Genomic DNA, 14,081 nt, shown 5'->3' with positions numbered 1-14,081 from the left:
AGATTGCTATAGCTGAGTGGGAACAACTACAGTGTTAATAACTGAAAGGGAATACCCCAGAAAATCTAATGCTGTCTTTCCTATCTGTCAGCACTACAGTTTTTGGGTGGTTGAATCATAGCCTGCGTAGCATCAGGGTTAAAATAGGCCAAAATAATTTGCTTGAGCTAAAGAGATATAGGTATATTGTATATAGTACATGTTATTTCTTGTTCTAATCTCACTTAGGCAACTCATATCTTGAAGTGAAGAAGAAAGTTCAACACCATGTTAGGAGAAACAAACATAAACACAATATGAAATTTAAATTACTGCTGAAGGAGCACATAACGTAACAGAATCAAACTGGCTCCAGCTAGAGATTGAGTCTAGTTTTAGCAACCACTAAGGAGATGCAATCTGTGTCACATCTTAATACTTGGAAGGAGGGGGAACCTAATCACTGGTAATTTGGCCTTGGTTTCACCTATCCCTGTCTTTGTTTCACCTCTACAAACTCCACATCCATCCTGAGATGAATCCATTTTGCAATGCTGTCTTATAATAGAACTGTTGAGATCAATCTACTATTTTCATGTTAAACATGGGCACCTTCTGTTCAATATTATGCATTAACATGCCATTCTTTGCAACTTCTATGCAAAGGGGGGAAAAGTGGTGAAAAGGGGGTGATATTTTCCTTTTAGTTAATATATATATAGTGCTATGGTAAATAATTACCTTGGGAGTTTATTTTAATAGCTTATGGTCACATAACAGGAAATTGCTAGGTTTGAAATTCCTGCTCTCCAACCTAACCACACATCAGTTTGCACCTGTGGACTGCCAACAACTATCAGGCATTGTGCACATCATTCTAGCTGCATAGAAAATCTGCCAAAAATTATAGAGGCTGAATGCCCATGTGTACAGAGAGTTTGAACAAAGGCCCATAGATTAAAGATGCCTGCTTTGACTTTGGCAGTTTTAACAGAAGATCATATTTCAAATTTTCTTTCTGAAAGTATTGCATTTTGACAGGTTTGGGGTTCTGGATAGTAATTCCCAATAATTAGTTAAACTTCATACTTGGTCAGTGTAATAGGTTTACTTTTGTGGAAGAGATGGGCCTAGAGGCTGTAGTGATCAGATGTGGACCTGAACTTTCCCTAAGTCCATGGTTTTGATTTGACCTATCCCTGCTATTTTTATGTAATACTGAAAACCATATTCCAGATTTGCTTAGTCCTGGTGCTGAGTCAGATGTGGTCATGGAAGAGGGAAGTGATGACAACGACAGTGAAAGAAATAGTGGTCTTATGGATGACATGGACGAGTCTATGGCTCATGATTCTGAGATGTCAATGACAGGATGCCACAGTGACAATGGGGAAATGCAAGATCCTGATCCTGACCATGATGATTCTAACAGAATGATCAGGTGAGCCAGATAGCACAACCTTTACTGCCATATCTTATTGCACCTACTATGTCTATAACTGAGTTAAAAGCTTGAAAAATCTGCAGATATTCTGATTCCTAAAGAGAATGGATTCTCAAATAACTCTTGTAGATGCTTCACTGGATAAATTTATAAGGGATTTGAGAAAGGACTATATATAACTGTCTTGTAGATAAAGCAGCAGCAAATTGAAAAGAAAACAAGCATCCTAGGTCTGTTTGGTTATGAAGTAAAACAAGAATATTCTTTTTTTAGCACGCAGTAGACTTTGATTTTTACTTTTTTCCTGCTATTTTCTAAAAGTAGTGTTAGAATATTTGTGGTTTCAACTGAATGGTTCTCTCACCCTGCTCTTGAGATGTAAGTATACACCTCTCCAATGGGGATGAAAAATGATGTAGCACATTTAGTTGTGTGCTTGTTTCTCAGAATCAGGACCAGTAATGGCCTCATTGGATTCCTCAGCTTGGGGTGGTCACTGAAAGTCAAAGATAGTATCCCCCCCCCCCCCCCCCCCACACACACACACACTGGCAAATCAGCTAGTAACAATAAATGTAGACACATGACATACTATGTCATGCTTTGAAAGGATTTTCTTCTGTTTTGTCTAAAATTGTCTAATTTTTAAGAAGCTTTTATTGATTTTTAAGCCCTTCAACAAGCAACAATATTCCACTAATGAGAGTGGTGCAATCTGTCAAGCACACAAAAAGGAAAAGTAGCACAGTAATGAAAGAGGGATGGATGGTGCACTATACCAGCAAGGACACAATGGTAAGAAAGAATGTTAACAAAGACATCTCTTACTACATATAATTTATAATACTGAAGGACCTGATCCTGCAAATAACTTACACACTTTGTTCACAAAAATAGTACCAAACTACTCAGTGTTTGCAGGATCGGGGCCTAAAGTTGTAACTATTTTATATCTAAGGTCCAATACTCAAAGCCTGAAGCACATGTAACAAATATTCACTCCTCCAGGAGAGAATTAGTTAGAGCACAAAACAAATCTAAAGGTGTCAGATTTACTGTAGCAAAAAGAATATGAAGAAATTTGAAAAAAAAAAACTAAGAAAACAAAATCAATATATCTCTCTATTACCTGAGATGTTCTAAAAAATAGCTTTAACTTCTGACTGTCATTTCTTAGCTAGACATAAAGGAGAGTCAGGACTTTTGTAAAACTGAAAATTACACTATCTGATGCAAGAATATCCACGTCTACTAAGAGGGACATGGAAAACTTGGAGGGGGGAAAAAGTTATTTACCTTCGTAACTGCTGAATCAAGGATAATAAGTTCCGTTTTGCTAAAGTGAAACACTAGGTGCAGATGGAATGTTGAGTAATTTTAGCAGCAAACCTCTAGCAAACTCTATTGAGCATTATGCAGATTGAATGGGTCTAAACAGATTTTCAAGGGGACAGAAAAAGGCACCTCTCTGAACCCAAGACCACTCCCCTAACAAATAGAGTCCTCCTGCAAATCATTTAATACAGATCCCTTCACCTAACCACTGTAGAGTTAAATAAAACTTTTGCAAAAGTGAATTTTAATACCAATATCTTGTTCATTTACTTTAAAAAAGCTGTTAAGAAATTATTTTATTATTTTTTTATTATAGAGGAAAAGACATTACTGGAGGCTAGACAGCAAATGCATTACACTCTTTCAAAATGATACTGGAAGCAAATATTACAAGGTAAAGATATTTTATGGCTTCTGATATTTATATAGGGCTTTTCAATCTTTTCCAGTACTGACATATAATGATCAAGAATTGGAGTGAATAGCTGAGTTAGTTAATACTTATTTGTACTACACTAGTGGTAAATCTTTGAACTACACTGTTCAATATTTGTTTTCATTGTTGAACTTGAATACATTTACCTTTACCTTGCCTGTCACAACCAAAACACAGTAGAATTTAATGTTACGATGGCCAGCATAATACTCATGCTGTCAAAGTGATAATATTTTTACTGTTGGTGAGAGATTCAGACTCTGCTGAAAAACCTATTTAGGAAATGATCTGTGAACAGAGGGTTCATTTTCTAACACTCCCATCATTCATAATATAAAACCTATCTAAATGACTATGTATATGGAGGGGGATGTTTTAATTTTGTCCACTGGGCAATTAGTGGTCTGATTTAGACTTGTAATAGGTATGGCTTTTGTTCTCAGGTATTCCTTGTTACAAAGGTAGTTGAAACCTGTGGGCATCATGGCAATAAAAATGTTAAATAATAAAGAATGTTTTAATGTTTTTGCTTTGACCTTTTGGGCCCTGATTCAGGAAAGCACTTAAGCATGTACTTAACTTTAAATAGGTCCCATTGAAGTTAATGGTCATTAAACACAGGATCATGTGTTGTTGTGAATGGGGCCTTAATTTGTGTCTTCTCTCTCACTTCAAAGCAGCTGAATTCTCCTACACATATACCTTACTTATGGCAAGAAAGGGCAGGGGTGCTGGAACAATTTGTATAATGGGGGTGCTAAGAGCCATTGAACCAAACTGTAAACCTTGTATATGATGGAAACCACTTCAAGCTAGGGGGTGCTGCAGCACCCCTAGTTCCAGCACCTATCAGAAATGTGGCAATTATTTTTCTAATGGAGGTCTGCTTATGTATGGAGCAGCCCTACTCATACCTGCCTGACATTGCCCACTTCATCTCTGTGTTGAATTCACAATTATCATTTAAAAGCGCTACTTGGTCCTGCAAAGGACCACTTGCCTCCCAAACAGACCTGTGCATTGTGAAGTCCAAGTTACAAGGTTAGTCTCTATGTTAGTTTATAAAAACACATTGCTTTTAGTTACACAATCACAATGAAATTAAATGTGGTCCATGTTTTAATCTTATTTGACAGCATGTTGATAGATCTTATTGGAAAAAAAAGTAAATATCTTCTCTCCTCAGGAAATTCCATTATCTGAAATTTTGTCCCTGGAACCTGCAAAAAATTTTTCTTTACTGTCGCAAGAAGCCAATCCCCATTGCTTTGAAATAACCACAGCAAATATAATTTATTATGTTGGAGAAAACCTAGAAAACCTCTCAAGTGTACCACTGAATAATAGTGCTCTCACCAGTGGCATTGGTCTGGATGTTGCGAGAATGTGGGAGATGGCAATTCAGCATGCTCTGATGCCTGTCATTCCTAAAGGGGCTTCAGTTGGATCAGGACCCAGCCTGCACAGTAAGTTGATTTACCCAGTTCCATCTTTACATAAAGGCAGTGGATTAAAATATATATGGACCAGATCTTCCATTGGTGTAAATGAGCATAGTTCCATGGACGTCAACAAGGTTGTGCCCATGTACTCCTGTGGAGGAGCTGGCCATCCATATATTTTAAGTTGTTTGCAGTTTCTCACCAGAACATTTTGGGCTAAGTTTTACATGAGTGTATGCATATTCAATATACAAGTTTATTAGCAAGCAAACAATGTACAAGAAACTTTAGAGCTTGTCCTAAAGTAGTGCATCCTCCTTCTCATAACTGGAGTTACTGACATGACTACTGACCGTATTCAGACTAGGGCACATAGTGTACTGAGGGAGCCTGAGCCCCAGAAGGCTGCATACATTGCTTGCACTTGGGGGATGAGGCCAATGCAAGACCAACAAGAATAAAGAAGGTTATGCACCTTTGGGTTGCTGGAGAGTCTGTAATTGAGTTCTCACTTCCTTTTGTTCCATTTTTCTGATTGTGGGTACCCTCCTTTTCCTTTCAAGTGGAGTTATGCAGCGGTTTGTGTGAGGGGGGTAGGAACCAAGGGATGGAGAGGATGGGACAAGAGCTGGGTCATAGGAGTTTCATTTGTTTTTTGAAAAAAACTATATTTCAAGGAAGGCTAGGAAATATTCCACTCTCAATTTGGGGTTATTTAGAGCAATAGTGAAGTGTAGGCTTTTCCTCTGATCATTGATCATCTTCTGTTGGAGGGCTTGCCGGTGGGCAGAGCCAGATAAAGGCACTCACTCAGCTCCATATGGAGCCCCCTGTAGTCCTGCCTATTCTTGGGGTAATAGTGGCTCTCCTGCCAACAAAAACATCTGCTGAGTTGGTAGGGGCCCATTGCTGTTTCCCTGTGGACCGGATAGAGTTTCTTCCACTTTCTAGATCACTGATCTGTGAACGACACAAAGCTCTACTTACACTTCGCCACATATGACTTATACAACTATCACCCAGATGGCCCAGTGCTGGGACAAAATCAGTTCATGGATTAAAAACAGCAGATTGAAGCTGAACCCAAGCAAGACAGCTATAGTGCAGTCTCCTTTGGTTGAAAGCAAACTTGCACAATTGGTCAGTTCAGTATGGAGTTTAGGAGTGCTCTCAGACTCCTCACTCATTCTAAGCTCTCACCTAGCAGCATCAGTGAGTAGCATTTTCTGTGCTCTCTGACTGACTAGAAGTATTATATTAATGCGGTATACCTGGGCATCACACCTCCAGTCCTTAGGAAACTCCAGCTTGTACAAAACACTGAAGCACATTTCCTCAGCAACACCAGCTACAAAAAGCACACCAAACCTGTCCTCTGCTCTCTTCATTGACTTCCCATACAATTTAGTTAAGTTGAAGGTCTCAGTCCTTGTTTTCAAGGTGTTCAAAGATCGACTAAAGTCTGGGATGAAGATGTTGCTCACAACTCCACTCCTTAGGCGTAATGGAACTTTCTATCATAGGGTAAATAAAGCTCAGGTGCTCAGGAGACATTGCTTTCTCAAGGGCTGGTCCAAGACTGTGGAATGAACTCCTACAGCAACTAAAGACCGTCACAGTCTTCACCACCTTCCGCTCAAGGTGCAAGGCTCTTTGACCTGCCTTCTCAAATGTAAACACAGAGCAGAATGTACATTTTGAATCCTGTCTTACAAAAACAAAACACTGCAGAGGATGAGAAAGAGAATGAGCCACACATGACAGAGATTAGTCATGTTGCTTAATAGACTATTTGAAGGTCCTCAGATACTATTGTAGTGAGGGTGTTATAAGAACCAATATAGAATAGAATAGGGTTCTTTGTCTTCAGGTGGTTGAGATCTAACCTTTAGAAAGGGAAAACTCAACCTCAGGCCCCTCAAGACAATATATAGGCTTTGTATGACTGTTCCCTCTTGAAGGTCTGGAAAGCACAATGGGTAATAAGGGTAACACCATAAACCAGTAATAAATAGTAATAAATTGCCCCACATGCAATGACATTTACATACTGAAAAATTATATTTGAAAGGTGTAAATGCCAAGGATAGAATGGAATTGATTAAAGTGATGAAGAGGTGATAAGCAGTAGTAATAGCATGAAATTGTTCAAAGAAAGATTTAAATAATGAAATTTTGTCAGACTCTGGAATCACATCCAAAAGGAAGTGGAAGCCAAATTGCTCAAATCATGTAAATGTGGACTATATACAGTCTTGGCGGGGAGCTGAACAAGATGACCTAATTGGTCCAATTTCTGGATTGTCAGTAGGTATTAATATAATGTTATAGGAAGAGACTTTTAGTAACTGTTTGAACTAAAAGCACAACTATCTAGAGCAGTGGTTCTTAACCTGGGGTGCAAGATGCCCTTTCTGGGGGTGCAAGACATGTCAGATTTTTTTAGAAGATTATTAGATTATTTTTTAGAATAACCCCAAAGAAGATGATTTTTTAAATAATCAAAAACACAAATTAAGCACAGGCACATACGTATAACTACTTTGTTTCATCAAACCTATGTATTTATTAACATTATACATTTTTAACGATTACTGCGTTAAATTTGAACTGCAAAATTTAAATAAATATATAATTCTATCTCTTTCATTCTATAGTTATGATATATCTAGGTTTAAAGAACTGACCTACTTTAATGATTTTTTATAAGAGGTACGAGAACATATTTTTGAGAACCAAAGGGGTGCAGGTTGCAGTAAAGGTTAAGAACCACTGATCTAGAGTATTTATTTCACTTTTTTCCCCAGGGGATATATCCATCAGTATTTCAGTATCAAACTGCCAGATTCAAGAAAATGTGGTGAGTGTTCTCTGAATGTTGGTGTTAGACATATGATAAAGCCTGTGAAGAAATTGATCTGTTTTGGTAAGAGGAGTGTTTGAGAGAATTGCTCATCAGACATTTTTCACTTGGTGATATTTTGCAGAAATACAATTAGGTCTTAAGGAAATCTCCCTTGCAGTACTCTTTTCGTCAGACAGAAGAATTACATTTTGGTAGCTTAGTTGAATGGGTAGCTTAGTTAACTTTTGTTGCAGTATGTTGATTATTAAAGGCAAGACAGGTAAAATTGGCCTGCATAGGTGTTGTTTGTAGAAGGACTGCAAAATATACACCTAAGAGGACAGTCTCAAATCTTAGTAAATATACATTCTCCTGTTGCCAAAGAAAGAGTAGGCATTCTGCACTGCACATCTTCCCAAGAATGGAGCTATGCCAGGGCCTGGATCTGTGGTTCATGGGTGCACATCTCAGTGCACCGGTTACAGCCCTTGATCCCTTTAAAACTGGGAACTGTAGTTAACAGGACACATGACTAGGAACAACTATGTGACCTGCAGGCTTCCTGACTCTAAAGGTATATCTATGCTGCAGTCATGAGGTTGCATAGACATACTCGAGCTAGCTTTAATCTAGCTAGATCGAGTACCAGAACAGTGAAGTTGCAGCAGCACAGGCTAAACAAGCTTGCCTGGAACCCTGGTTATTAACTTGGGGGTAGCTGCACAAAAGTTTGTAGTACTATGGCTTCAGTGCACTGGTACACAAGTTACCTAGATTAAAGCTAGTTCAGGTATGTCTATACTTCCTGCTTGCAGTGTAAACATATGTATAGGCAGGGATCACAGACCAGAGAGACCTAAGATCACAGAGGCCCTACTGTAGCTCTCCATATTAGCCAGGAAAGAGCTACCTCCTGTCCAGCTGCAGAAAACAGAAACACGCTCTATTAAAAGAGTTGTATATCATTTTGAGCCTTTCTGCACCTTCCATTTATTAAATAACAGCCCTGAAGATAGGGATGTGGAACTAAACTTGGGCATTTGCCCTTTATTTGGTCAGCCCCAACTGTCTAATCTGCCAACTGTCTTACACAAGCCTCTTACTCTACCCTGCAATTAGGCACTAGGAATTGATGAGGGGGAGTTCACTGAATACCCTAATATCGAGGGGAGCTCTTTTCTTTCTGCACCTCTCTCAGCTGGGGAAGAAGTTTAAAGAATCTGAAGCCTAAAATTATTAGGGTTTTCTCAGACTCACAACTTGTTGACATTATTCTCTCTGGCTGTGGGCTTGGAAAACATAAAAAAAGAGTCTCTAAATTCTGCACCTCTACCCACTCATAAAAATTGAGGGGCCAATATTGTCTAGTTGATGGTTACTGCGTTCCCCGCTGTGATCACAGTTAGCTGTTTGCTTTAGAAAATCCATCTGGATGCCCCAAGATTCTCTGTTACTCTAACATTTCATTAAAATGTGCTATTCTAAAAATATGCTAGCTCCCATTTGAAAAATATTTCAAAAGAAGACTTTATTTCCATATCTCAATGCTTAATATGCATTATATTTATACCGACAGGATATTAGTACAGTATACCAAATCTTCCCAGATGAAGTGTTGGGATCGGGACAATTTGGAATTGTTTATGGAGGTAGGACCAATTGTTTCTTAATATGTTTTTGATATAAAAAAAAACAAGTCTCAATGACAGGTAACATTTCCTAAACGTTCAGGGTATTTGGATTTTGAAATGAATCTGTACCATTCAGGAAATTAGCTGTCTGTTTAATATATTTCCTACTAAGAAACTAAACATTTTATTTTGCTTTAGTTTACAATATGTTACTTTATTTTTATTCTGTTTATAATTGGCAGCTTCATTTCTCTACCCAGCACAGATATTACGCACAAATTCTCTATAAGGTTTAGTGAACACAGTAAACCTGAAGTTCACAGACATAAGTCTCTTGAATGAGAGGGCCAAAAAAAAAGTCACACCTTTTTCGAAAGAGAAATACTATTGTTTTAAAAGTCACATATCTCATGAATGACTCATCTGATCCATTTCAACTTTGGGGAAAAAAGTCTCCTGGCAAGAGATAAAACATGCCAAATTTCAGATGGAAAGTACTGTTTTGTATGTAAAATCAGAATCTGTTTACTCAAGTTCCCTGTTTTTATTCAGTCATATCTGCTGACCTTAATGACAAATGTAAGTTTTTATTATGTTTTACTTTCATCAGCACTGCAGAGCGAACGTAGCTAGAGGAGAGTAAATAGGATTCTTTTCTGGCTTGCAAATCATGAACAGAATTGTTCACTGAATTTGAATTGCAGAATCTTTTTCTGGCAATAATTTATAAGCCAAAAAGAACACAGCTTGACTTTAAGATTCTGACTTGAGTTCACAGGGGTGTCAGTTGGGGGCGGGGGGCTTTTTGCTTGTAAAATGTGAATGTTCCTTACCGTGTCATTGCTATTTTTACAAAAATCCTTTCATTAGACTATAACAACAATTAAATAAGGAGCTGCTACTGCAACTCCATAGTATGGGAAATTATTTTCATTTAAACTATTGTCAGAAGGGTGGGAAAATAATTGTTTTTGTCAAGCAAGAAGAAAATAGAAACACAGTGTCACAAACGTATTACAATATGACTTTCCCTCTGGAAAATAGATATTAAGACATAATTGGAAAGTTGGTTCTAGTAATGGCCTGAATGTCATGTCAATGGAGAGAAAGAAAAGGGAGCTTTTAGTATAGGGCAACTAATCGGAAATGAGGTGATATAGGTTTATGCTTAGGAATGGAGCTGGATCAACCTCATAAAATTGTATTTCCTTTTTATCTTTCAGACTATATCAAAAAATTACCTCATTTGAATTTAGTGCTGTGAGAAATAAACAATGAGCACATTAGCTAATTTGGAATGATTTTCAATGAAGTATGTTCATATTTTTGAGATAATGAGATTCTATTTGTGAATCACGTGTAAAATACATAGGAGTTAATCCTGCAAGGTGATGATCAATTAAAGCACTTAAGCCTGTGAGTAGTTTCAATGGGACTACTCAAATGCTTTGCTGGGTTGGAGTCATAGTGTTCAGAATCTTGCAGCTTTGAGTCCATAGTCTGAAAATCATATGGTTGAATTATTAAGGTCTGACTACACAGGTTCTTTTCTTTTCTTTTCTTTTCTTTTCTTTTCTTTTCTTGAGTATAGCCCAAATTAATATCATGTTTGAGCAGCTTTGTCAAATGATGATTTATTTAACATATGAAATGCTCATTTGCTTAAAAAAAAAACAAAAGAAAACCTCTAATGCCTTATACAATTCTACTGATCGCAAGCCTTCTCTTGAAAATGCTTGATTGTTGTCCTCATAAAATACCGTGAAGATGAGATCTAAAAAATCAAATGCTTATCATCTCCAATCATGCTAATTGGTGTATTTTTTAATAATGTGCAGGAAAACATCGCAAAACAGGAAGAGATGTTGCAATTAAAATCATCGACAAACTAAGATTTCCAACTAAACAAGAAAGCCAACTTCGTAATGAGGTTGCAATTTTACAGGTATTTTTTTTTTATTTTATTACCATTTATTTACTGTATTAACTTCACTTATCGTGATGTAAAATTCATATGATCCAATCTGGGTGATAGCTAATTTCATTTGAATGGTGCAGTGAAGTCCTTGATAAAGATCTTAAATGTGTTAAGTGATGCTTCTTTTTGAGAAAGATTTGAAAACAACTGCTTTAAATAATTCTTACCAAAATATTACAGGCTTGGCTAATCAGCATCCATATAAAGAGCATAGAAAAAATGTACTGGGATATAATTAAATGCTACAGATGTTTATTATTGTGAGCTGGCCAGTCAATGTGCTTTTTATTGATGAGGAGTAACTGTACCTCTGTGTCATTTGATCCTGATAGATAAATGTCTGCACTTGGAATCGTAAAGTCATGTGTTTTTTCTGGCTCACAGACCACCATCAGTAAAAGCTTCACGACTTCCAGGCACAGAACTAGCTTTTTGATTATTGGTTTTGTTTTTAGTTTTACCCTTCTGCACTGGAGGTCTCCTCCCCATAGGACAGATTGAGCTGTTGCAGCATTGGTCTTCTGCACATTGCATGCCCTGGAAGACACTATATGTTTTCTTTTAAACAGGCCCTTCCCTAAATTATCATTGAAAATCTTAAGAACTTTTTCACAGAAATACTGTTTTATCTGTTGGTTCACTATATAGAGCAATGGGGCCTCAATCACAATTGGTTTTAAAATAATATGAAATGGGCTTAGAAACCATACATTCTGACAGGCTACCATAGAAATTAATCTGTGCATGATGGGGTGTTAATTAAAACCTAATTACCATTTTATGGTCGTAAAATGCAAGTTGAAAGTTTGCAGATATGGATGAGAAAAAATTGTAGACCTTGAAATTATGCCTAAAATGTTCAACTGTCTATTTTTAATAAAATGGGGTGTATGGGGCCTGAAGTCTGAACAGCTATATAGAAATAGAGCTCACTACAGTATTGGGGAAAAACTCATTTGATTCATTGCTGTATTTGTCTTTAACAGAACCTTCATCATCCTGGTGTAGTAAATCTGGAGTGTATGTTTGAGACACCGGAAAGAGTGTTCGTTGTTATGGAAAAGCTCCATGGAGACATGTTGGAGATGATCTTGTCAAGTGAAAAAGGCAGATTGCCAGAACGAATAACAAAGTTTTTAATTACCCAGGTAAGAACCTAATTATAGAGCCAGAAAGATATTTAACATTGTGTCATCATTATTTGCTACATTTTCCTTTGTCATAATTTACACCAGTAATTTTTTTAAACCTGGTATTATATTATTAAGGACTGTGTTGATACCGTCGTATGCCCTGCCTATCATCCCCACAGGGCCCGATCCAGTAGGCATGCTCTCAGCATGCCTAATATCCACACAAGACAGTTAGGGTGGTGGGGAGATTTGAACAGAGGTTCCCTACTACTCGGGTGAGCACTCTAACAACTGGACTACGGTATATTCTGATGCAGGGGTCTGCCTCGCTTGCTGAAGCTGTTCTGTTGTAATTAAATATTAAGTGGGTCAGAGACAGAATGAAAAGGACTCTATACTCCAGTAATTAGGGCACTCACTTTTCAAATCCCTTCTACTCATCAGACAGAAAAGGGGAATTGAAGTGGTGTCTCCCACATCCCAGTTGAGTACCCTAACCACTGGGCTAAAGGCATGTTTACCACTGTAATACCTAATCCCTCTGTGGATCCAGGTGGCCCTCCCTATTTTCTTTCCACAAGCTATAATTGCTGTGAAAACTTTGAATGCACATTTTGAAAATGATAAAATGTAGAACTTGAACAGTAGAGCTTTGCAAGCCAAACTATGAAGCATTTTTGGAGTCCCAAAATTTCAGGGGGAAAAAGTAGGACTCCAGAACTCAAGGAAAGGAATTTTGTGAAAATTTGTGAATTGTGTGTTCATTTAGAATGTAAACTGTTTGGGACAAGAAGCTATCTTATTTCATGTTGTAAAGCATTTAGGAAACTTTCAGGCACTCTATAAATAATAGCCAGTGATGATAATAGAATTTTTTAGCAACTCCATTTTTTGGAAGTTTGGTAAAATTTATGTTTCTATTTGATTTTGTATTTCTCTAAGAAACTCTGAAGTGTAATCAATGATCCTCTGTTTATTGTTGTTGATATTACTGTCAGGAATTGAAATTAAAAATAAATAGAATGAAATTCTAAACTGAATGTTAATGATTATGTATTTCTTCATAGATCCTTGTTGCCTTGAGGCATCTTCACTTTAAAAATATTGTTCATTGTGATCTCAAGCCAGAAAATGTACTGCTAGCATCAGCCGATCCTTTCCCACAGGCAAGTGGAACACATTCTCTCTATATAAACATTGATGTACATTAAGAAGTCCTGACGTTAGATAATATTAGTTATGGTTAGGGCTCCATTTTTGTCACGGAGGTCGCGGAAAGTCACAGATTCCGTGACTTTCTGTGACTTCTGCGGGGGCCAGTGTGGCTGATCCTAGGGCCGCCCAAGCAGCTGGCTCTAGGGCCAGCTGCTCAGGTGGCCCCTGGGACAGCTACAGCCAGCTGCACCATCCGCTGCTGGAGTGGCCCTAGGCCCAGCCGCACCAGCTGCTGCTCAGGCATCCCCGGGCAGCTAGTTCTGGGGACCACCCAAGCAGCAACTGGTGTGGCTGGCCCCAGGGACTGCCTGAGCCGTGGTCCCCAGGTGGCCCATGCAGCCGCTGCCAGCGGCAGACCCTGGGCAGCTGGAGTAGCCGCTCCTCCAGTGGCGGTCCCCAGCCTGCCAGTGCAGTCGCTGCCAGCGGCCCCCAGCTGCTGGTGCCGTGGCTGGCCCTGGCCCCCCCCACACCACAGCAGTCCCCAAGAGTGACCACCCCCCAGCAGCAGCTCACCGGGACATCCTCCCCCCACCCCAGCAGAACCCCCCCGGCTTTTCCCCCAGCAGCAGCTTCTCCAGATGTTCCGCTCCCCCCCTACCCTCCAGCAGCAGCCCCAGTGCCCCCCAGAAGCAACCCCCTTAAG

At 38.6% G+C, this 14,081-nt stretch overlaps 1 protein-coding gene across 3 annotated transcripts in view; it reads left to right on the top strand.

The window, feature by feature from the left end:
• PRKD1 (protein kinase D1) overlaps nucleotides 1-14,081 on the top strand; it is a 316,426-nt gene that overhangs the window by 281,267 nt on the left and 21,078 nt on the right. For all 3 annotated transcript variants that reach the window (XM_054027843.1, XM_054027842.1, XM_054027844.1), the window contains 9 exons: nucleotides 1,216-1,420; nucleotides 2,095-2,218; nucleotides 3,075-3,152; nucleotides 4,381-4,660; nucleotides 7,444-7,496; nucleotides 9,058-9,130; nucleotides 10,951-11,057; nucleotides 12,077-12,238; nucleotides 13,291-13,389. In XM_054027843.1, the coding sequence (XP_053883818.1) occupies nucleotides 1,216-1,420; nucleotides 2,095-2,218; nucleotides 3,075-3,152; nucleotides 4,381-4,660; nucleotides 7,444-7,496; nucleotides 9,058-9,130; nucleotides 10,951-11,057; nucleotides 12,077-12,238; nucleotides 13,291-13,389 (1,181 nt within the window). The remainder of the gene's footprint in view (nucleotides 1-1,215; nucleotides 1,421-2,094; nucleotides 2,219-3,074; nucleotides 3,153-4,380; nucleotides 4,661-7,443; nucleotides 7,497-9,057; nucleotides 9,131-10,950; nucleotides 11,058-12,076; nucleotides 12,239-13,290; nucleotides 13,390-14,081) is intronic.

The sequence above is a fragment of the Malaclemys terrapin genome, chromosome 4 (genome assembly GCF_027887155.1).
Source record: "Malaclemys terrapin pileata isolate rMalTer1 chromosome 4, rMalTer1.hap1, whole genome shotgun sequence".
NCBI classification, from domain to species: domain Eukaryota; kingdom Metazoa; phylum Chordata; order Testudines; family Emydidae; genus Malaclemys; species Malaclemys terrapin.
The sequence above is the reverse complement of the archived record's forward strand: the minus strand, read 5'-3'. Positions and strand labels throughout refer to the sequence as shown.